This window comes from Ipomoea triloba, chromosome 15 (genome assembly GCF_003576645.1).
Source record: "Ipomoea triloba cultivar NCNSP0323 chromosome 15, ASM357664v1".
Lineage (NCBI taxonomy): Eukaryota > Viridiplantae > Streptophyta > Magnoliopsida > Solanales > Convolvulaceae > Ipomoea > Ipomoea triloba.
The window spans coordinates 25,674,761-25,697,268 of record NC_044930.1 but is presented as its reverse complement, the minus strand read 5'-3'; the positions used below and the strand labels follow the sequence as shown (position 1 = coordinate 25,697,268).

The window sequence follows — 22,508 nt, the reverse complement described above, 5'->3', positions numbered from 1 at the left end:
ATAAATCAATAAAATTAAAATATCCAAACTCTAAAATTATTATAAATATCAAAAGTTTCAAACTTTCAAACAAAAATACATAATCATAAAATGCCCAAACACTTTAAATTGTTTCAAGCTCCTCCAAAGTCCAAAGTCCAAATATAAGTACATAACAAAACAAATGAACTTCTAGAATTTTAACTTTTAATTTCTTATATACTTGGTATATAAATAATATATAATATATAATATAATATAATAATATACGGGGAATCGGGGACGGGGCGGGGACGGGGATCGGGGCCGGGGTCGGGGTGGGGAATACCCTCCCCGTCCCCGTCCCCATTCCCCGCGGGGATTACGAATTTCTCCCCATCCCCGCCCCCGTTCCCCGAAATAATTCCTCGAACCCGTCCCCGTCGGGGGCGGGTTGAATTGCCATCCCTATCTGTACCTGCGAAAGGAGAAATGAAAAAGAAGAAGAAAAAGATGACTACCCAGTCTCAGGGCAAGCCTCTCCACTCTCCAACTAGTTTTATACTTAGGACCCAAATCATTTCCACAGTCCAAATCACACCCATAGTTTACACAAGCTTATTGGCGAAGACAGAAAGAGGGAGGGAGGATTGAAGAAAGGAAAAGACTAATTTACCCTTGCTAAATCGGTGTGTTGGCCGGAATATGACCGGATGGAGTTATCGGACTAAAAACAATTATTTTCAGGGACTAAATCGATGATTAACGAGTTAAAGGGAAAAATTGACAGTTTGGCAACATTTGAGGGACTAAAACGTTGATTTCCCCTTGAAATAATGAAGAATAATTATAGAGAAACCTTAGATTCCAACACATTTTTCTTCGGAGCTTTCATCACATTCTTCTTCAAAGCTTTCATTATTTGACAATCCAACCTTGAAAAGTAATAGAAAAGGAGCTAGTAAAGAAACAAATTTAATAAATATAATAGAATTAGAAGGCATGTTGAAACCTAATATTTTGAACCAAGTATCTCAAATGAACCAAGTCTGTTATTTCGCTATGCATGCCTCGTGAGCATTTAACTAATGATAAATCCAATACTCTTAGCAATTCCAAACATGGGTATACCAACCTGCATTTTGAATGGTATACATCTTTACCAAAGCAGAGAACAGAATGGATTTCATCAGGACCGCAATTCCAATAACTCGCTCGAGTGATTGGTCAATGACTTGTTTGACAGCTTAACCAATGACTAGACTTTGGAGCATGGTTGTCATTGATAATGCACAATGTATTCCCATCAATTGCTTTTCTCACACAAACCTCGTGCACTCGATCATGAATGTTAATTACATGATTTAACTTTGCCGTCAATACTTAGCTCATTAATTTGAACAAGACTTCTATTAATGAGATCATGCAAGTAACTCTCTCCCACTACTTTTTCCAAACTCTTATGTGGCTTTATAAATCCTCTTCAACTCATAAGTTGATTAGTTTCTTAACAGGAATGTCACTGTCTTCTGGAAACACACCAAAATACTGAAAGCAATCCTTCAAATGATTAGGTAAGTACCTGTAGCTTAATGAAACTGTACTATTTTTGAAATTCTTTTGTTATTATCGTATCTATCAACTCTGTCCAAAGTTCGGGCAACATCTCTCCATATTTGTAGAGACCCTTTTGCTATCGCCAAAATTCCAGAAATTAAAACAACTTCTAAGGGTAGTCCACCACAACTCCAAACAATGCGTTTCCCAATTTTCTCATATTCACTGGGAACATATTGCCTGTGCCTAAACACTTTCCTTGAAAATAATTCCCAACGATCTGAAAAAGTTTAATACTTCACTTGGTAGGGATTTGTACTTAAGTATTCAGATAGCTCTTTTGACCGAGTAGTTACCAAGATTCGGCTTCCATTAAAATTCTCCGGAAAATATCCTTGGATGGCATCCCATGCAGCAGTGGTCCATATGTCATCTAAGAAAATTAAATACTTCTGGTCCATCAAACTTGTGCTTAATTGCTCAGCTATCTGAGCCTCATCTATGTTGTAGATTTCACTAGTGATTGGTGAAATACAACGTAATAGACCAATGAGTATCTCTTTGAGTGGTGAAATACAACGTAATAGACCAATGAGTATCTCTTTGAGGTTATGAACTTTAGACACAACTACGGATGCTCGAATGTGAAAGCTAGCATTAGTAGTTGGATGTCCATAGACTTTTTTGGCTAATGTAGTTTTTCCAATGCCCCCTTCCCCAACGAGTGGCATAACTTGTAGTTTCAGCACGTATTTCCGAAACTTGTCAATGTTACTATTCTTCAAAATGGTTAAAACTGGTCCCATGAAATATGAATAGCAGAGCCGGTTAACTATCCTCTCTATATCACTGTCCAATCCTACAATCACTTCATTCTCAGTCTTTAAAGCATTTCGGTAGGTATCCCAAATTGTGATGTTCTGTTCCTCAGCCTCTAAAGCAGCTCTTCTTTCTTCCTTCAGGATCCGGTCTTTAACAAACTCAATATCTCTTACTATACTTTTCAAGAGATGATGAATATCTTCAGCTTTCGTTGCCCAGTAACGTCCCGTATATATTAGTCTCGGTTTAAATTTTATTTTATACTTTTCATGTATTCGATCAACTTCACTTTCGACATACTTATACAGACTCGAATCCCTGGTGTCCCAAAAAAAATTTTTCTTCTTACTTTTCATAAAGGCTTGCAGAAAATGGAGATTGTAAGACAGCAACTCAATCGTTTCAAGCAGTGGTACCATCATTAATCCTCCAGGACACAAAATTGAAAGTAGTTTGGGCTCCATAATGTCTTGCTCTGCAGCCTCTACTACTTGGATTAGAGTGGTTACAGCATCAAAAGCCATTGAACTTCTCTAAAGTGTTTCTGGAACTCATATCAGACTTATTAGTTATTAGTCTCAATTACGTACTTTACTGACCAAGAAATTAAATGGAATGATTATAACACTAAAATTAAAAAGTATTCTTTTACTAGTGACACTTAATAACCACCACTAAAGTTTAAAGTAAATATTAAATAAATATTAGTGGAGATTTTAGAAAACAACTATTAAATCCGACACACTATTTAGTCACGGTTGAATAACTGTCCGGAAACATAATTCGGACGGTTTGTAACGGCCGCTAAATGCCATATTTGGTGCAGTGGGATGGCCTGGTGCATGTTAATGCAAGATGGGTTAAAATCTAATCTGCTAGCTGATGAATTAATTATTATATTATAGTACCCTCAGCAAAACCATTGCATCTTCCAGTTTCTAAACTTCATGTCATTCAACAAAAAATGGAATCATTACAAGTTTTAAATTTGTTTTTCAATTGTTTGTTCGCTGTGGGTCTATTATATTTAAATTTTAAAGGCATATATATATTGCATATAGAATCTGCTATATGTTAATTGTTTGTATGAAATTGTTTTAAATCTATTATATTATATTACAAATGAAAATAAAATTATTTTTACCGCTCTACCAATATATATAATCTCACTGATCTGCCAAACAAAGGCCAAGTCTTCGTGAATATTTTCACCCACACACACATACATACATACCCACTCCCCCGTAAGAACAATGACTACATGAAAAGTTGAGAAACAATCTGATGCATTAAAAAAGACATATCTATGGAAGTGATTAATTGAGGAAATTTAAAACACGCGTGTGCATATGGAGCGTTATGCAGTGTGCATATTAAACATTTGTTTTGTGTGCACATCCTATGTTGCACACAACACATGCTTAATATGCACACATGCGTAATATGCACACATCATAATGCTCTATATGCACACGCGTGTTTTTAATTCCACCAATTAATCTCATCTACAAATCTGTCTTTTTAAATGTACCAAATTGGTTCTTATGTTCTTACGTGAGAGTGGTGAACATCACCCCCTCTATATATATATTAAGTTTAAATAAAACTAGAATGTAATTGGTTATTAAGGAATTTGATTTGATTTGATGTAGATATTCCTGAGGTATACATACATTGGCTTCTTGAATTCCTCAGTCACTTTCTTCTCAGAGCTTTCATCACTTTCTTTTTCAAAGCTTTCAACACATCCTTAATTCACAGTTTTCTTCAACACTTGGGGTATGCTTATAAACTTCATCAACATTAGCCAGTGCATGAACTCAAGAAAAGCAACAAATTCAGCAATGATGATCTTATTAACTTCAGCCAGGAACGAACCTACAAGCTGAAAAATTGCCACTTTTAGCCAAACAAGAACAAAATTTAGTGCCTGACTATAGGACTAAAGTGGCAAGTTGTAAAAGCTCAGGTACCAAATTTTGATTGATTTTGAAGTTGACGATTGGAAGTGCAAATGAAATAGTTGATGAGTTAAAGTTGGAATGAAGTCTTTAAATAAAACTACAAAGTAATATATATGGAGTTTAACCACAAGTTTCATACCTTGGCTTTATAAGTTTATAATAAGCCCAAAATTTAAAAATTCCTAAGTCACTTTCTTCTTAGAGCTTACAACACTTTCCTATTCAATTCTTTGAATGCATTCAGAGATTTCGCCACCTTCTTCTTCTTCAGATATTTCCTCACACTCTTCCGAGCTTTCAACCTTACTTGATCAGAGCTTCCAACACTTAATTCTTTAGAGCTTCCAAAACTTAATTCTTTAGAGCTTCCCACACTTTCTTCGTCAAAGCTTTCTACACTTTCTTTTTCAGATCTTTCCACTCTTTCTTCTTCAGAGCTTTCCACACTTTCTTTAGAGCTTTTCACACTTTCTTCTTCAGATCTATCCACACTTTCTACTTTAGAGTTTTCTACAATTTCTTCTTCAGAGCTTTCATTATTTGGCAATTCAACCTTGAAAAGTAATTGAAAATGAGTACTAAAATAAACAATTAAATTAATACATGGAATTAGAAGGCAGTAAACTAATATTTTTAAATAATGAACAAGAATAAGAGAGAAACCTTAGATCTAACTTCACGAACATGAAGAAGTTGACAATCTGTCGCTCCCCTAGACAATAACTCCTTTGCAGAGGAAATCTGCATTGCAGAAGTCACAAGAGAAGAATAACAACATTCTAACACAATCAACTTCAACGTTCCAATATTTGCAAAATTAATTGGAACTTGTTCCAATTCCCAACAATATCTCAAGACTAGCCGCTCCAAAACTGGGAAATGATTAGAATTTGCATTCCAATATTTGAGATTTGAACGTGAAATGAGTAGTGCCTTTAATTTCCAAAAGCACAACGTTGATGATTTCCACTCTGAACCACAGAAGGCGAAATCTTTTAGTTTAAGCACCTCAAGGTGCGGCAACTCACCAATTGTGTCCATTTCCTTCCATGGAAGATAAGTATACCGAAGTGTCAACTTCTTAAGGTTTGGTGGAAAACCTGTTGGTAGATAAAAGCGCTCAACTCTTCCTACTTCAAACTTCAACTTCTCAAGTAGATGTAAATACACAAGGCCCCCTAGATAGCTAGGCTCCAGCTGGCCTTCAATGAAAATCCCAAGTTCCTTTAGGTTTGGAACCATTCCGAAGTTTGGTTTTTGGTCGGAGCTAGCAACTTTCAACCAATAAAGAGTTTGTAGATCTTTTTTTACTAAGCAAGGGAGATACTGTGAACATTTCTTGTCAACATGAAAATACCTCAATTGTGGCAAATCCAAAATATCACATGGCAGTTGCAAAGGACATTTTTCCATCCATGAAGTAACTGTGAGAGTTAGCAAATTCTTAAGCTTGAAAAATTGAAACTCGTAAAGAGTACCAATGGTATTTAAAGCCAAGTATCTCAAATGAACCAAGTCTGTTATTTCACGAGGCATGCCTCGTGACCATTTAACTAATGATAAATCCAACACTTTTAGCAATTTAAAACATGGGTATACCAACCTGCATTTTGAATGGTATACATCTTTACCAAACCAGAGAACAGAATAGATTTCATCAGGATTGCAATTCCCATAACTCGCTCGAGTGATTGGCCAATGACTTGTTTGACAGCTTATCGTATGACTAGCCTTTGGAGCATGGTTGTCATTGATAATGCACAATAAATTCCCATCAATCGCTTCCCTCACACAAACCTCGTGTACTCGATCATGAATGTTACATGAGTTAGCTTTGCCATCAATACTTAGCTCTTTAATTTGAACTAGACTTGTATTAATGAGATCATCCAAGTAACTCTCTCCCACTTCTTCCAAACTCATATTGTTATGTGGCTTTATAAATCCCTCTGCAACCCATAAGTTGATTAATTTCTTAACAAGAATATCACAATCTTCTGGAAACACACCAAAATAATGAAAGCAAGCCTTCAAATGACTAGGTAAATACTTGTAGCTTAATGAAACTATTTCTGAAATTCTTTTGTTATTATCACCATATCTACCAACTCCATCCAAACTTCGGGCAACATCTCTCCATATTTCTAGAGACCATTTTGCTGTCGCCAAAAGTCCGGAAACTAAAATAACTGCTAGGGGTAATCTACCACAACAAAAAACAATGTGTTTCCCAATTGACACAAATTCATGCGGAGCACGTTGGCTTTGCCCAAACACTTTCCTTGAAAATAATTCCCAACAATCCGAAAAAGTTTGATATTTCACACGGTAGGGATCTGCACTTACGTATTCAGCCACCTTTGTGAACCGAGTAGTTACTAAGATTCGGCTTCCATTAAAATTCTCTGGAAAATATCCTTGGATGGCATCCCATGCAGCAGTGGCCCATATATCATCCAAGAAAATTAAATACTTCTTGCCCATCAAACGTGTACGTAATTGCTCAGCTATTTGAGCATTGTCTAGGGTGTAGATTTCACTTGTTATTGGTGAAATACAACGTAATAAACCAATGAGAATCTCTTTAAGGTTAGGAACCTGAGACAAAACTATCCACGCTCGAATGTCAAAGCTAGCAATAGTAATTGGATGTCCATAGACTCTTTTGGCTAATGTAGTTTTTCCTATGCCTCCTTCCCCAAGGAGTGGAATAACTTGTAGTTTCAGGACAGGCTTTTCAACATATTTCCGGAACTTGTGAATGTTACTATTCCTCAAAATGGTGAAAACTGATCTCATAAAGTGTGAATAACAGAGGCGGTTAACTATCGTCTCTATATCACTGTGGATTCCTACAATTAATTCATCCTCAGGGTCTAAAGCACTTCGGTAGGTATCCCAAATCTTGATGTTCTTTCCCTCATAAGCAGTTCCTTTTTTTACCATCAGCATCCATTCTTCATCTTCCTCAATTTTTCTTACCATTATTTCCAAGATCCTACGAAGAGCCCAACTACTGGGACACCATATCATTTCAGAAACTATCTCTTCAATCCAGCTATCCCCCGCTTCCATCTTACACCCCTCCTCAAGAAATGCTTGCAGAATGCAGAGCTTGGCAGACAGCAACTCGATGGTTTCGAGCAGCCACACCTTCATTCCTTTAGCATCAAAATCCGAAAGTATTTTGGGCTCCATAAGGTCTTGCTCTACTATTTTGATTAGAGTGGTTACACCATCTAAATCCATTCTATTGAACTTCAATTCTCTGAAGTGTTTCTGGAATTCCGAGTTATTAATTAATTAGTCTTGATCAATTATAGAGCAAGAAATTAATTGGAATGAATTATTATAATTAACAGAGATGGTGCATATATAATAATAATCAGCAAAACCATTGCATCTTCGAGCGAGCAAGTTTCTAAACTTCATGTGGTCAACAAAAAAAATGCAAAGTTTGTTACCATTACAAGTTTTTAATTTGTTTTGCAATTGTTTAATTTGTATGCTGAGGGGATATTATATTTAAATTTTAATAAAGGCATATATATTGCATATAGAATCTGCTATATAGTGTTTGTATGAAAATGTTTTATATTACAAATGAAAACATTTTCATAGCAGTGTGTACAATTAGCTAGGTTGGATGTATGCCAACTTCAACTACTCTCAGGTATTTCTCAATTGAAACTCAGATGAGAGTTATTGAGCGAGCAGAGATGAAATAAGTATAGCAGAGAGGATGAGAGTTAGACATATCTGATGAATTATATATAGGGTTATGCCAATACTCTAAAGAAGTGAGTACTAATCTTATTCATCATGTTAAAGGTTTTAGTAAATAATATGAGTTAATTTTAATTTATAAGTATTGAAACTTTAAAGTATGTAATATTTGAAATTTGAAAAGTAAGTTGCAACAAGGCATATTTTTTGTTGTGCACATTATTACTTGTTATACAATATAATTAAGTCAATATAAGTTAGTGGCAGTGGTAGGATGTTATATTTGTATTTGAGCAAAAATAAATAGTATTTTTTGGAGTACTATTGACTCTGTTACAATGCACCTACTCTCTCAACCTACTGAAGCACAAAGAGGGAGGCTTGAACCCACTCTCTTCCATGTGAAAGTGTAAACCGGGTGTCACTAGACCACAAGGTATTTGGCGAGTAAAAAAAGGTATTTAATTAAATTGTTTTAATATATGTATTAATTAGATTTTTATAGTGTTGCAAAAATCCTGCCTAGGCATCGATTAATCGCCGCCTAGGCGCTAAGTATCACCATAATCGGTGGTCTAGGCAGTAACCGCCTAGGCCGACTAGGGTGCCTAGTCGGTCGATTAGCTATTGTACCCATCTTTTTAAAACATTTTATTTCACTCAAGATTTTTTTAGGTTAATATTTAATATTTTAGTACTAACTATTTAAGTATTAAATAGTTTATAATTAATTATGAAGTCTTAAAAATTTAAAAATATATATACAAATTTAAAAAAAAAAATGCACGGGCGCCTAGGTGCCGATTAATCCCTGCCTAGGCGCCCTAGACGCTAGGCACCCCCGAGCGCCCGAGGAGCGCCTAGCGATTTTTTCAACTATGAATTTTTATTAAAAAAATCTTTAAAAATTGAAACGAATCTAACACAACTTCCAAAAGAATTTAATTTTTATATTTCTAGAGTAACACCTTTCATGTTTACTGTTTTTTTTTAATAAAAATATTCTCGGCAAACACCCTACATTCTTTGGAATTAATTTTCTAAAAATCTAATTGATAGGAAAATATACCAAAACATCTAATGATTTTATAAAGAATTATTAATAGTGGAAATGGCAGGGCTGAACTATGTAATTGATACCACTCAAATTTTTTTATTTATCAAAGAAATGGTCAAAGCAACCAAAAATCATGTGTAATCTTTAATTGGACTATAAGATGTTAGCATGGTTGGCGTGAGTATTATTATATGTAGCATTCCATATTGCATGTTCTATAATGAATAGACAATGTTAGAATAAATTAAAATGCACATGCAAGATCTGATCTCTGTCACCATTTCCAACTTGCCAATTATTTGTACACTTCGATAAATATTTAACTGAGAAATTGCCAATTATTTGTACACTTCGATAAATATTTAATTGAGAAAATGATAGTTATTATGGTACCTTCAGCATCTTACAGTTTCTAAACTTGATGTGATTCAACAAAAAATAGAACCATTACAAGTTTTTAAATTTGTTTGTACGCTGAGGGGCTAAGCTATATATTATATTTAAATTTTAAAGGCATATATATTGCATATAGAATCTGCTATATATTAATTGTTTGTATGAAATTTTTTTAAATTTATTACTCCGTATATTACAAATAAAAATAATATTATTTTTACCGCTCTTACCAATATATATAATCTCACCGAGTCATCGACCTCCCAAACAGAGCCCAAGTCTTTGTGAATATTTTCATACATACATATATATATATATATATATATATATATATATATATATATTATGAATTTAAATATACATATATTATGAATTTAGTTAGTGAATAAATGTGTACGTAGCAGCAAAAAGTAAAGGAATTGAGAGGGAAAACATAATAATGCTAAACTCTCTCTCTCTATATATATATATATATATATAGATTTTGGTTCAAATGCGGCCGTGCTCTCCCGTGCGGCCGTGCGGTCACACACTACTCAATGTTACGAAATACACCACTCAATGTTAAGAAACACACCATAGTGCATATTTGTGTGGTGTGTTTCTTAACATTGAGTGGTGTATTTCGTAACATTGAGTGGTGTGAACCGTACGGCCGCACGGGAAGGCACGACCACACCTGAACATGACCCTATATATATATATATATATATATATATATATATATATATTTAATCCTAATCATATCAGAACTATGCCCCAAGTGAGAAGGTGAGGACAAATCCAAACCATTAATCTGGAAGATCTCACGGATGAGAAATAAAGTAAAAAATGAGCGGAGTCATTTTCATAAATATTATAAACTTTTAAAATGAGCGAGGTCATTTTCATAAATATTACAAAATTTTGTTTATTTCAACCGTTAGATCTACTAAATCAATGGTCTGGATTTGTCCTTACGTTCTCTGAGTGATGTTGGAGAGAGTATAAAAGATGCATACCTTAATTAGGTTGATGAGGATGGAGATGGAGTTATTAGTTGTTGAATTTATGGAGTAGAGCAGAGAAAATTAAATATATGCCAATTTCAATTCAACTAATCTCGATCAGGTCCAGTGTTTCTGAATTGAAACTCAGATGAGATGAGAGTTACAGAGATGAAATGAAAGTTGAGAGAGATGAGAGTTAATTGAAGTAGAGCAGAGAAAATATTGTTTCTAAATTGAAACTCAGATCAGTGATCAGAGTTATTGAGAGAGCAGAGATGAAATGAGTATAGTTGAGAGCATGGGATTGATTGAGACAGATCTGGTATATGAATTTTATATAAGGTTAGGTTGACTTTGACCGAGAACAGTACATCAATCTCAACCCCATCATGTGATTCATGTCCAGGGTTTTATTAAAAAATAGGTTTAATTTGATAATTCCAACAATCTTGTTTGATGCATGCATCCGACAAATATTTAGTTTGTCAGATACTTTTCCTGATTAACCATGTACGCTAGAAAAGTAAGTTGCAACGAAATTCACTGAATACCTGACATGTCTGGATATGTCAGAAAAATGCATATTTTTTGTTGTGAAAGTAATCGGAATTTTTTCAAGTTCCAACAATGTCTCAGGACTAGGAGCTCCAAAATGGGAAAATGATCATCATTGCATTCCAATATTTGAGATCCAATCGCTCAATAAGGAGTGCCCTTTAATCCCCGAAAATCCCATTTTGTTATCTCCCACTCTAAGCTACAAAAGAAAAACCATTTAATTTGAACACTTCAAGATTGGGTAATTAGCCAATTATGCTCATTTCCTACCATGGAGACAAGTATAACAAAATGTCAACTTCTTTAGGTTTGGTTGAAACCGTTTGGGAGGTAAAACATTATTCTACCCTTCTCATGTCAAATTTTAACTTCTTAAGTCGGTGTAAATGGACAAGACTCTCCAGACAACTAGGTGTCATTTCGCCTTCAATGTAAATCCCTAATTTCATTAAGTTTGTAACCACTCTAAAGTTTGGTTTTTCATCTAAGATGCCAACTCTCAACCAATAAAGAGTTAAAAAAATTTCTCGAACCAAACTTGGGAGGCACTGTGAAGATCAATTTCCTTTGAAGGAGCAAGTGCCTTAATTGTGGTAAATCCAATATACCATATGGCAATTGCAAAGGATAACCTTCCATCCATGAACAAATAGCAAGAGTTTACAAATCCTGAATTAAGCTTAAACAAGCGAAACTTCAAACTTGTAAAGAGAGTCGATAGTGTTTCCTCTGAAACCCATAACCTTATTCGCTTCTCAACAGATATGTCATGTCTTCTTAAAAAATTTCAAAGTAAAGAAGACAAGATTTTAGGTGAATATGTAAGTAATTGTAGCTCAATGAAAGTATTCTTGAAATTCTATTGTCTGCACTATTCATTCCATCCAAAGTTTCTGCAACATCTCTCCATATTTCTATTGACCCTTTGACAGCAGCTAAAAGTCCAGCCATGAAAACAATTGCTAGAGGTAATCCATAGCAACCAGCAAGAATTTTTGTTTCCCAAGTGACATGTATTCTTGAGGAACAATTTGTTTTAAATCGAAAACCTTGCTGGAAAATAATTTACAGCTATCATCTTTAGTCTGGACTTTCAAGGCATGAAGATATATACCCACTTCTGTTAGTCTGTAGCCTCTCTTAGCTAGCTAGCATGTTCTGAGTAAGTTGATCGACATGGTATTAGAGCATCACCGGAGTTAAGCCGCAGCTAGCGGTCGTAATGGAGAATGAAGACGCGACGGAAATTCAACCAGACAAGAAAGTTGTTGGCAGACTACTTAGTGAACTTCATCACTGCTTAATCATCACTTTATCACAGCTTTCATTGGCACCAAAAAGCATTTCAATATGTTGTAAGAGAATAGTGAATTGAACAGTGGACTGTTACTACTTAGCCATGGTGTATGTCATTGGAGCAGAAAAAACATCATAACACACACACCTGAAATTGTTCAGATCAAATGAAAACCAAAAATACTTTCTGTTTGTTTTCTCCCAACCAAAGACATAGATCACCACCAATCTGGATTGGACTGGACATGTGGCCTAAATTTATCAACATTAGCCAGTCCATCAACTCATGAAAGGCAACAGACCAGAGAACTTATTCAGCAACAAACCTCAGCCATGCATGAACTTACAATGCAAGCTGAAACATAAAGTGATCGAAGTTCAAATTCAATTGCAACACATCAGAATAACCTTTCCTCACTCACTACACTTTCTTCTTCAATGCATCCATCTGAATAACATCTTCAGATATTTCATCACACTGTTATCAGCTTTCAACATTTCTTCTTTACAGCTTTCGACACTTTCTTCTTCAGAGCTTTTGACACTTTTTCTTCAGAGCTTTCAACAATTTCTTCTTCAAAGCTTTCAATAATAGGCAATTCAACCTTGAAAAATAATTGAAAATGAGTAAAAAAGAAAGTAATTAATTAATAAATGGAATTAGAAAGTGCAATTAACTAATATTTTGACATAATGAGCAAGAATTAGAGAGAAACCTTAGTTCCAACTTTACGAACACGAAGTGGACAATCTTCCTTTCCCTTTAATGTTTCGCTTTTTGCCGAAGAAATCTGATTTGCAGAAGTCACAAGAGAAGAATAACAACATTCTAATACAATTAACTTCAGTGTTTCAATTTCTGCAAAATTAATTGGAATTTGTTTCAATTCCCAACAATATCTTAAGACAAGGCGCTCCAAAACTGGAAAATGATTAGAACTTGCATTCCAATGTTCAAGATTTGAACGTGAAATAAGAAGTGCCTTTAATTCCCGAAATCCCTGCTCCGATGGTTCCCACGTTGGGCCACAAAAGGCGAAATCTTTTAGTTTCAACACCTCAAGGTGGCGCAACTTGGCAATTGTGTTCATCTCCTTCCATGGAAGATAAGTATAACAAAGTGTCAACTTCTTAAGGTTTGGTGGAAAACCTGTTGGAAGACAAAAGCGCTCGACCCTTCCTACTTCAAACTTCAACTTCTCAAGTAAATGTAAATGCACAAGGCTCCCTAGATAGCTAGGCGCCAATTGGCCTTCAATGTAAATCCCAAGTTCCATTAAGTTTGGAACCATTCCGAAGTTTGGTTTTTCATCGAAGCTAGCAACTTTCAACCAATAAAGAGTTTGTAGATTTTTTTTTACTAAGCAAGGGAGATACTGTGAACATCTCTTGTCAATATGCAAATGCCTCAATTGTGGCAAATCCAAAACATCACACGGCAGTTGCAGAGGACATTTTTCCATCCACGAAGTAACTATGAGAGTTAGCAAATTTTTAAGCTTGAGAAATTGAAGCTCGTAAAGAGAACCAATGGTACTTAAAGACAAGTATCTCAAATGAACCAAATCTGTTATTTCACTAGGCATTCCTCGTGACCATTTAACTAATGATAAATCCAAAACTCTAAGCAATTTCAAACATGGGTATACCAACCTGCATTTGGAATGGTATACATCTTTACCAAAGCAGAGAACAGAAAAGATTTTATAAAGAGTGCAATTTCCATAACTTGCTTGAGTGATTGGCCAATGACTTGTTTGGCAACTCAACCAGTGACTAGCTTTTGGAGCATGGCTGTCATTGATAATGCACAAAGCATTCCCCTTTATTGCTTGTCCCACACAGACCTCGTGCACTCGATCATGAACCTTACATGATTTAACTTTGCCATCAATACTTAGCTCATTAATTTGAACTAAACCTCTATTAATGAAATCATGCAAGTAACTCTTTGCCACTTCTTCCAAACTCATATTTTCATGTGGCATTACAAATCTCTCAGCAACCCATAAGTTGATTAATCTCTTAACGGGAATGACATTGTCTTCTGGAAACACACCAAAATAATGAAAGCAAGGTTTCAAGTGAGGAGGTAAGTAGTTGTAGCTCAATGAAAGTATTTTTGAAATTCTTCTTTCACTATTATCATTTGTATCAACTCTAACCAAAGTTTCCTCAACATCTCTCCAAATTTCTAGCGACTCTTTTGTTGTCGCTAAAAGTCCGGCAATCAAAACAACTTCTAGTGGTAATCCACTGCAACCAAAAACAATCCTTTTCGCAATAGAAAGTTTGATCAACATGTCTCTGTAGTCCACAGATTGAACCCATTGGCTTTGCCTAAACACTTTCCTTGAAAGTAATGTCCATAGATTCTCTAAAGATTGATACTTCACCTGGTAGGGTTCTGCACTTACGTATTTAGCCACGTCTGTGCACCGAGTAGTTACTAAGATTCGGCTTCCATTAAAATTGTCTGGAAAATATCCTTTGATGTCATCCCATGCATCAATGGTCCATATATCATCCAAGAAAATTAAATACTTCTTGCCCATCAAACTTGTGCATAATTGCTCAACTATTTGAGCGTAGTCTAGGGTGTAGATTTCACTTGTTATTGGTGAAATACAACGTAATAGACCAATGAGAATCTCTTTGAGGTTAGGAACTTGAGACAAAACTACCCACGCTCGAATGTGAAAGCTAGCAATAGTAGTTGGATGTCCATAGACTCTTTTGGCTAATGTAGTTTTTCCTATGCCTCCTTCCCCAACGAGTGGAATAACTTGTAGTTTCAGCACAGGGTTTTCAACATATTTTTGAAACTTGTGAATGTTACTATTCCTCAAAATGGTGAAAACTGATCTCATAAAGTGTGAATAACAGAGGCAGTTAACTATCGTCTCAATATCACTGTGAAATCCTACAATTACTTCATTCTCAAGCTCTAAAGCACTTTGGTAGGTATCCCAAACTCCCTCATCAATTCCTTCTTTTATCATCAGGAACCGTTCTTCAACTTCCTCAATTTCTTTTACCATTTCTTTCAAGGTCCCAAGAAGATGCCCGCATTTAGCTTCCGAATAGACTAGTCTCAGTTTATATTTTATTTCATACTCGTCATATATTCCAGCAACTTTATGTTCAAAGAACCAGCGATTCCGCATTTTCATCTCACACCCCTCCTCCAAAAATGCTTGCAGAAAGCAAAGCTTGGCAGACAGCAACTCGATGGTTTTGAGCAGCCACACCTTCATTCCTCCAGCATCGAAAATCGAAAGTAGTTTGGGCTCCATAAGGTCTTGCTCTACTATTTTGATTAGAGTGGTTACAGCATCTAAAGCCATTCTATTGAACTTCTCTAAAGTGTTTCTGGAACTCCATCATATCATATCCGAGTTATTAATTAGTCTTCATCCATTATATAGCAAGAAATTAAATGGAATGATTATAATTAACAGAGATGATGCATATATGCAATGCAAGAAGGGTTAAAATCTAATCTGCTAGCTGAATTATTATAGTGTACTCAGGAAAACCATTGCATCTTCAAGCGATTACAAGTTTCTAAACTTCATGTGGTTCAACAAAAAAATGCAAAGTTTGTTACCATTACAATTTTTTATTGCAAATGAAAACATTTTCATAGCATTGTGTGCATTTTGAGCAGCATGAATGCACACAGCCTACCCTCTGTGCATTCGTGTGGTAGCTTTTGTGCATTTACGAAGGGTCTCAAGGGACTCATGGGAAGAGTTGGCCTCACTAGAACATTAGCCCCTCTCTCTCTCTCTATATATATATAGTTATCACACAATGAAAATGAGATAAATATATATTATGAATTTAGTGAATAAATATGTTTATGTAGCAGCAAAAGATAAAGGAATTGAGAGGGCAAAACATAATGCTAAACTATATGTCTATATATATATATGAAAGCATAAAAGGAATTGAGTGATGTTGGAGAAAGTATGAAATTAATATGCATACCTTAATTAGGTTACGTTGATGAGGATATGATGGAGATGGAGTTAGTGAATTGGTCTGAGTTGTTGAATTTATGCCAACTTCAACTACTCTCAGTTGTTTCTGAATTCAAACTCAGATGAGAGCTATTGAGCGAGCAGAGACGAAATGAGTATAAGAACCGACCTGCAATTACACCCTTTAATATTTTATTGACGCAATAAAGTCTAAGAACCGACCTGCTATTACAAGTAATTTCAATTTCAACATCATTTCCGGCGAAATTCCGGCGACCAACTCGCCGGTTGCCATCTGCCAGAGAAGGCGTCTTCTCCGGCGGAAGGTGACCAGTTGGTCGCCTTCTATGGAGCGAACTGTTAGTGAATAAATGTGTAGCAGCAAAAGGTAAAGGAATTGATATATATATATATATATATATATATAAGCAGAAAAGGAATTGAGTGATGTTATAAAAGATGCAGACCTTAGCTAGGTTGATGAGGATGGAGATGGAGTTAGTTGTTTAATTTATGGAGTAGCTTAGAGCAGAGCGGAGAAAATTAAGTATATGCCAACTTCGATCAACTAATCTCAGGTCCGGTGTTCCTGAATTGAAACTCAGATGAGATGAGAGTTACTGAGATGAAATGAAAGTTGAGAGAGATGAGAGATCTGAGTTACGTTGTTGAATATATAATATTAATATATGAAGTAGAGGCGTAGAGCAGAGAAAATAAATGCCAACTTGAACTACTCTCAGATCAGATCAGATCAGAGTTATTGAGAGAGAGAGAGAGCAGAGATGAAATGAATATAGCAGAGAGCATGGGATGGGATTGATTGAGACAGATCTGATATATCAATTTTATATAGGTTTGACTTTGAATGAGAACAGTACACCGTTAAAAAGGGAGGACTAATGAACTCATGAAATTAAGCAACAGATCAGAGAACAAAGTTATTCAGCAATGATACACCTTATTAATTAAATTCAATTGGACTGGACTCATGAACTAAAGTGGCAAGTTTTTAAAACTCGGGCACTAAATTTTGATTGATTTTGAAGTTGATGACAGGAAAGTACAAATGAAATAATTTGTTGATAAGTTAAAGTTGGATTGAACTCTTTAAACAAAACTAGACAGTAACAGACAATTGCAAAAGATAATATATATGGAGTTTAACAACAATTAAGTTTCATAGGTTATAGGTATATACATACATACCTTGGCTTTGGATATCTGTCAACTGAATTAATCAATCGGTTAACAAAAATTGTATGTATATATATATATATATATATACTTTAGTTAACTGTATTATTTATACTTACACTTTTTAAATTTATGCTTTTATATTTGACTGTTATTATTATATATTTTCTTATAGATTTATTATTATAAGAATTGATGTAATTGGTAATAATTTTATTTATAATTTTAAAGATTTAAAAATTTAGTTAAAAGAACTTCAGTTAATCGGATAATCTGAAAAAACTCCGGTTCGGGTTGCAAATAAAATGCTTGGTTCGATCACTCAGGGTCCTACTCCTACGTGAATGCAGGTTTCATTGGCACCAAAAAGCATTTCATTATGTTGTAAAAGAATAGTGAATAGAACAGTGGACTGTTATAACTTAGCCATGGTGTCATTGGAGCAGAAAAAACATCATAACAAACATAGCTAAAATTGTTCAAATCAAATGGAAACCAAAAATACTTTCTGTTTTGTATTCTCCCAACCAAAGAGACAAATCATGCACCATCCCACCAATCTAGATTGGACTGGAAAAGTGGCTAAATTTAGCAACATATATCATCAACATTAGCCAGTGCGGCAGTGCATCAACTCATGAAAGGCAATAGACTGGAGAACTTATTCCGCAATAAACTTGAGCCATGAACTTACAAGCTGAAACATAAAGTGAAGTTCAAATTCAATTGCTACACATCAGAATAACCTATCCTCACTCACTACACTTTCTTCTTCAATGCATTCACCAGAATAACTTCTCCAGATATTTCATCACACTCTTATCAGCTTTCATCATTTCTTCTTTAGAGCTCTCAACACTTTCTTCTTCAGAACTTTCAATAATAGGCAATTCAACCTTGAAAAGTAATTGAAAATGAGTAAAAAAGCAAATAATTAATTAATACATTGGAATTACAATGCAGAAAACTAAGATTTTGAAATAATGAACAAGAATTAGAGAGAAACCTTAGTTCCAACTTTACGAACACGAAGTGGACAATTTGTCATTCCCTCAAACAATAAATTGTTTGCCTTTAATATTCCGCTTTTTGCAGAAGAAATCTGCATTGCAGAAGTCACAAGAGAAGAATAACAACATTCTAATACAATCAACTTCAGTGTTCCAATATTTGCAAAATTAATTGGAATTTGTTTCAATTCCCAACAATATCTTAAGACAAGGCGCTCCAGAACTGGAAAATGATTAGAACTTCGCATTCCAATGTTCAAGATTTGAACATGAAATAAGAAGTGCCTTTAATTTCCGAAAGCCATGCTCCAATGGTTCCCACGTTGGGCCACAAAAGGCGAAATCTTTTAGTTTAAGCACCTCAAGGTGCGGCAACTTGGCAATTGTGTCCATCTCCTTCCATGGAAGATAAGTATAACGAAGTGTCAACTTCTTAAGGTTTGGTGGAAAACCTGTTGGTAGATAAAAACACTCAACTCTTCCTACTTCAAACTTCAACTTCTCAAGTAGATGTAAATACACAAGGCTCCCTAGATAGCTAGGCGTCAGTTGGCCTTCAATGAAAATCCCAAGTTCCCTTAGGTTTGGAACCATTCTGAAGTTTGGTTTTTCATCAGAGCTAGCAACTTTGAACCAATAAAGAGTTTGTAGATCTTTTTTGACTAAGCAAGGGAGATACTGTGAACATCTCTTGTCAACATGCAAATGCCTCAATTGTGGCAAATCCAAAATATCACATGGCAGTTGCAAAGGACATTTTTCTATCCATGAAGTAACTATGAGAGTTACCAAATTCTTAAGCTTGAAAAATCAAAACTCGTAAAGAGAACCAATGGTACTTAAAGCCAAGTATCTCAAATGAACCAAGTCTGTTATTTCACGAGGCATGCCTTGTGAGCATCTAACTAATGATAAATCCAATACTCTTAGCAATTTCAAACATGGGTATACAAAACTGTACTTTGAATGGTTTACTTCTTTACCAAAGCAGAGAACAGAATGGATTTCATTAGGACCGCAATTCCTATAACTCGCTCGAGTGATTGGCCAATGACTTGTTTGACAGCTTAACCAATGACTAGCCTTTGGAGAATGGTTGTCATTGATAATGCACAATTTATTCCCTTCAATTGCTTCTCTCACACAAACCTCGTGCACTCGATCATGCATACTACATGATTTAACTTTGCCGTCAATACTTAGCTCATTAATTTGAACAAGACTACTATTAATGAGATCATGCAAGTAACTCTCTCCCACTTCTTCCAAACTCATATTATTATGTGGCTTTATAAATCCCTCTGCAACCCATAAGTTGATTAATTTCTTTATAGGAATGTCACTGTCTTCTGGAAACACACCAAAATAATGAAAGCAAGACTTCAAATGACTTGGTAAGTACTTGTTGCTTAATGAAACTATTTTTGAAATTCTTTTGTTATTATCATATATACCAACTCCATCCAATGTTCGGGCAACATCTCTCCATATTTCTAGAGACCCTTTTGCTGTCGCCAAAACTCCGGAAACTAAAACAACTACTAGGGGTAATCCACCACAACCAAGAACAATGCGTTCCCCAAGTGACACATATTTTCTGGGAAAACATAGGCTTTGCCTAAACACTTTCCTTGAAAATAATTCCCAACGATCTGGAAAAGTTTGATACTTCACTAAGTAGGGATTCATGCTTAAGTATTTAGACACCTTTTTGAACCGAGTAGTTACTATGATTCGACTTCCATTAAAATTCTCTGGAAGATATCCTTGGATGGCATCCCATGCAGCAGTGGTCCATATATCATCCAAGAAAATTAAATACTTTTGGCCCATTAAACTTATGCTTAATTTCTCAGCTATTTGGGCCTCATCTAAGTTGTAGATTTCACTAGAGATTGGTGAAATACAACGTAATAGACCAATGAGCATCTCTTTGAGGTTATGAACTTTAGACACAACTACCCATGCTCGAATGTGAAAGCTAGCAATAGTAGTTGCATGTCCATAGACTCTTTTGGCTAATGTAGTTTTTCCAATGCCTCCTTCCCCAACGAGTGGCATAACTTGTAGTTTCAGCACATACTTCCGAAACTTGTCAATGTTACTATTCTTCAAAATGGTTAAAAATGGTCCCATGAAGTATGAATAACAGAGCCGGTTAACTATCCTCTCTATATCACTGTCCAATCCTACAATCACTTCATTCTCAGTCTTTAAAGCATTTCGGTAGGTATCCCAAATTGTGATGTTCTGTTCCTCAGCCTCTAAAGCAGCTCTTCTTTCTTCCTCTAGGATCCAGTCTTTGACTTCCTCAATATCACTTACTATTCTTTTCAAGAGACGAAGAATATCTTCACAAGGCTTAAGTTCAGCATTCGTTCTCCAGTGATCTCTCCAGTAATCTCCCGAATATAATAGTATCCGTGTAGATTTGATTTCGTACTTTTCATATATTCTAGCAACTTTATCTTGGACATCTGTATGCAGTATCCGAGCCCTAGTGTCCCCGTCGTTCATTTTCGTCTTACATTCCACCAAAAAGGCTTGCAGAAAATGGAGCTTGTAAGACAGCAACTCAATCGTTTCAAGCAGTGACACCATCATTAATCCTCCAGGACACAAAATTGAAAGTAGTTTGGGCTCCATAAGGTCTTGCTCTGCAGCGTCTACTATTTGGATTAGAGTGGTTACAGCATCAAAAGCCATTGAACTTCTCAAAAGTGTTTCTGGAACTCATATCAGACTTATTAGTCTCAATTACATACCAAGAAATTAAATGGAATGATTATAACACTAAAATTAAAAAGTATTCTTTTACTAGCAACACTTAATAACCGTCACTAAAATTTAAAGTAAATATTAAATAAATATTAGTAGTGGTTTTAACTAAATCCGACACACTATTTAGTCAGGAGGAAATATAATCGTGGCGGTTAGCCGCTAAATGCCATATTTGGTGTAGTGGGTGGCCTGGTGGATGCAATGCAAGATGGGTTAAAATCTAATCTGCTAGCTGATGAATTAATTATTATATTATAGTACCCTCAGCAAAACCATTGCACACAAGCCTTTTTAATTCCACCAATTGATCTCAACCACAAATCTATCTTTTTTTTAATACACCAGATTGGTTCTAGTTCTTACGGGAGAGTGGTGAACATCACTCCCTCTCTCTATATATAGTTATCACACAATGAAAATGAGATAAATATATATTATGAATTTAGTTAGTGAATAAATATGTAGCAACAAAAGATAAAGGAAGATCAACAAGGGCAAAACGTGATGCTAAACTATATGAAAGCGGATATGGAATTGAGTGATGTTGGAGAAAGTATGAAACATATATGCATACCTTAATTAGGTTGATGAAGATGGATCGGAGATGGAGTTTAGGGAATTGGTTTTGGGTAATATCAGAAGAGATAGAGATGGTGTGAGTTATGGAGTCGACCAGAGAAAATATGGAAACTTGAACTGATCTCAGGTCCGGTGATTCTCAATTGAAACTCAGATGAGATGAGAGAGCAAGCAGAGATGAATAGAGTATATAGCAGAGATGGAGGATGAGAGTTGAGAGAAATCTGATCTGATGAATTATTAATGGCGGTGGAAATTAAGGTCTACAGTCTACACCCAACCACCAACTCATCAAAAGTCAACTGATAGTATGATTGGTATCTTTGGACAATTATTTTGAATTAATTTCATTTTTATCCTAAATTTATAAATGATACGGAGTATTTCACTTTTAGTCTTTTTGTTTCAAAACATCCCCTTTATTTCTAATATTATTAGTAAATTATGGCGTGTGATGCACGGATAAAATTTATTTATTATATATTTAGATAATAAAAGTGAAAATGAATTGAATTATTAACAATTTTAATATTTGAAAGTGTACATTTATTTTATTTTAAAATTAGTGCAAAAGTATAACTCAATTAATTAAATAATATATGACTCGTTTGTCAGCAATTATCTTAAAAAAA

The 22,508-nt window shown here is 35.1% G+C and overlaps 3 protein-coding genes across 4 annotated transcripts; all 3 read right to left on the bottom strand.

The window, feature by feature from the left end:
- Nucleotides 1-4,506: 4,506 nt before the first annotated feature.
- Nucleotides 4,507-7,550, bottom strand: LOC116005938 (putative late blight resistance protein homolog R1A-10). Its single transcript, XM_031246171.1, has 2 exons — nt 4,965-7,550; nt 4,507-4,854 (listed from the first exon to the last, which is right to left on the bottom strand). The coding sequence occupies exons 1-2, from the start codon at nt 7,548-7,550 to the stop codon at nt 4,507-4,509; spliced, it is 2,934 nt and encodes a 977-aa protein (XP_031102031.1).
- Nucleotides 7,551-12,411: 4,861 nt separating this feature from the next.
- Nucleotides 12,412-17,051, bottom strand: LOC116007482 (putative late blight resistance protein homolog R1B-17). Of its 2 annotated transcripts, XM_031248171.1 has the most exons (4): nt 16,777-17,051; nt 16,317-16,478; nt 13,040-15,695; nt 12,412-12,928 (listed from the first exon to the last, which is right to left on the bottom strand). In XM_031248171.1, the coding sequence occupies exons 3-4, from the start codon at nt 15,668-15,670 to the stop codon at nt 12,815-12,817; spliced, it is 2,745 nt and encodes a 914-aa protein (XP_031104031.1). In that variant the 5' UTR covers nt 15,671-15,695; nt 16,317-16,478; nt 16,777-17,051; the 3' UTR covers nt 12,412-12,814. The 2 variants fall into 2 exon arrangements, with proteins under 2 accessions (XP_031104031.1, XP_031104030.1); XM_031248170.1 differs by having other exon boundaries at nt 13,040-16,478.
- An 868-nt stretch (nt 17,052-17,919) lies between these two features.
- Nucleotides 17,920-22,265, bottom strand: LOC116007484 (putative late blight resistance protein homolog R1A-10). Its single transcript, XM_031248178.1, has 3 exons — nt 21,872-22,265; nt 18,513-21,242; nt 17,920-18,402 (listed from the first exon to the last, which is right to left on the bottom strand). Exon 2 carries the CDS (start codon nt 21,220-21,222, stop codon nt 19,327-19,329), a length of 1,896 nt encoding a protein of 631 aa, XP_031104038.1. The 5' UTR covers nt 21,223-21,242; nt 21,872-22,265; the 3' UTR covers nt 17,920-18,402; nt 18,513-19,326.
- Nucleotides 22,266-22,508: the final 243 nt, after the last annotated feature.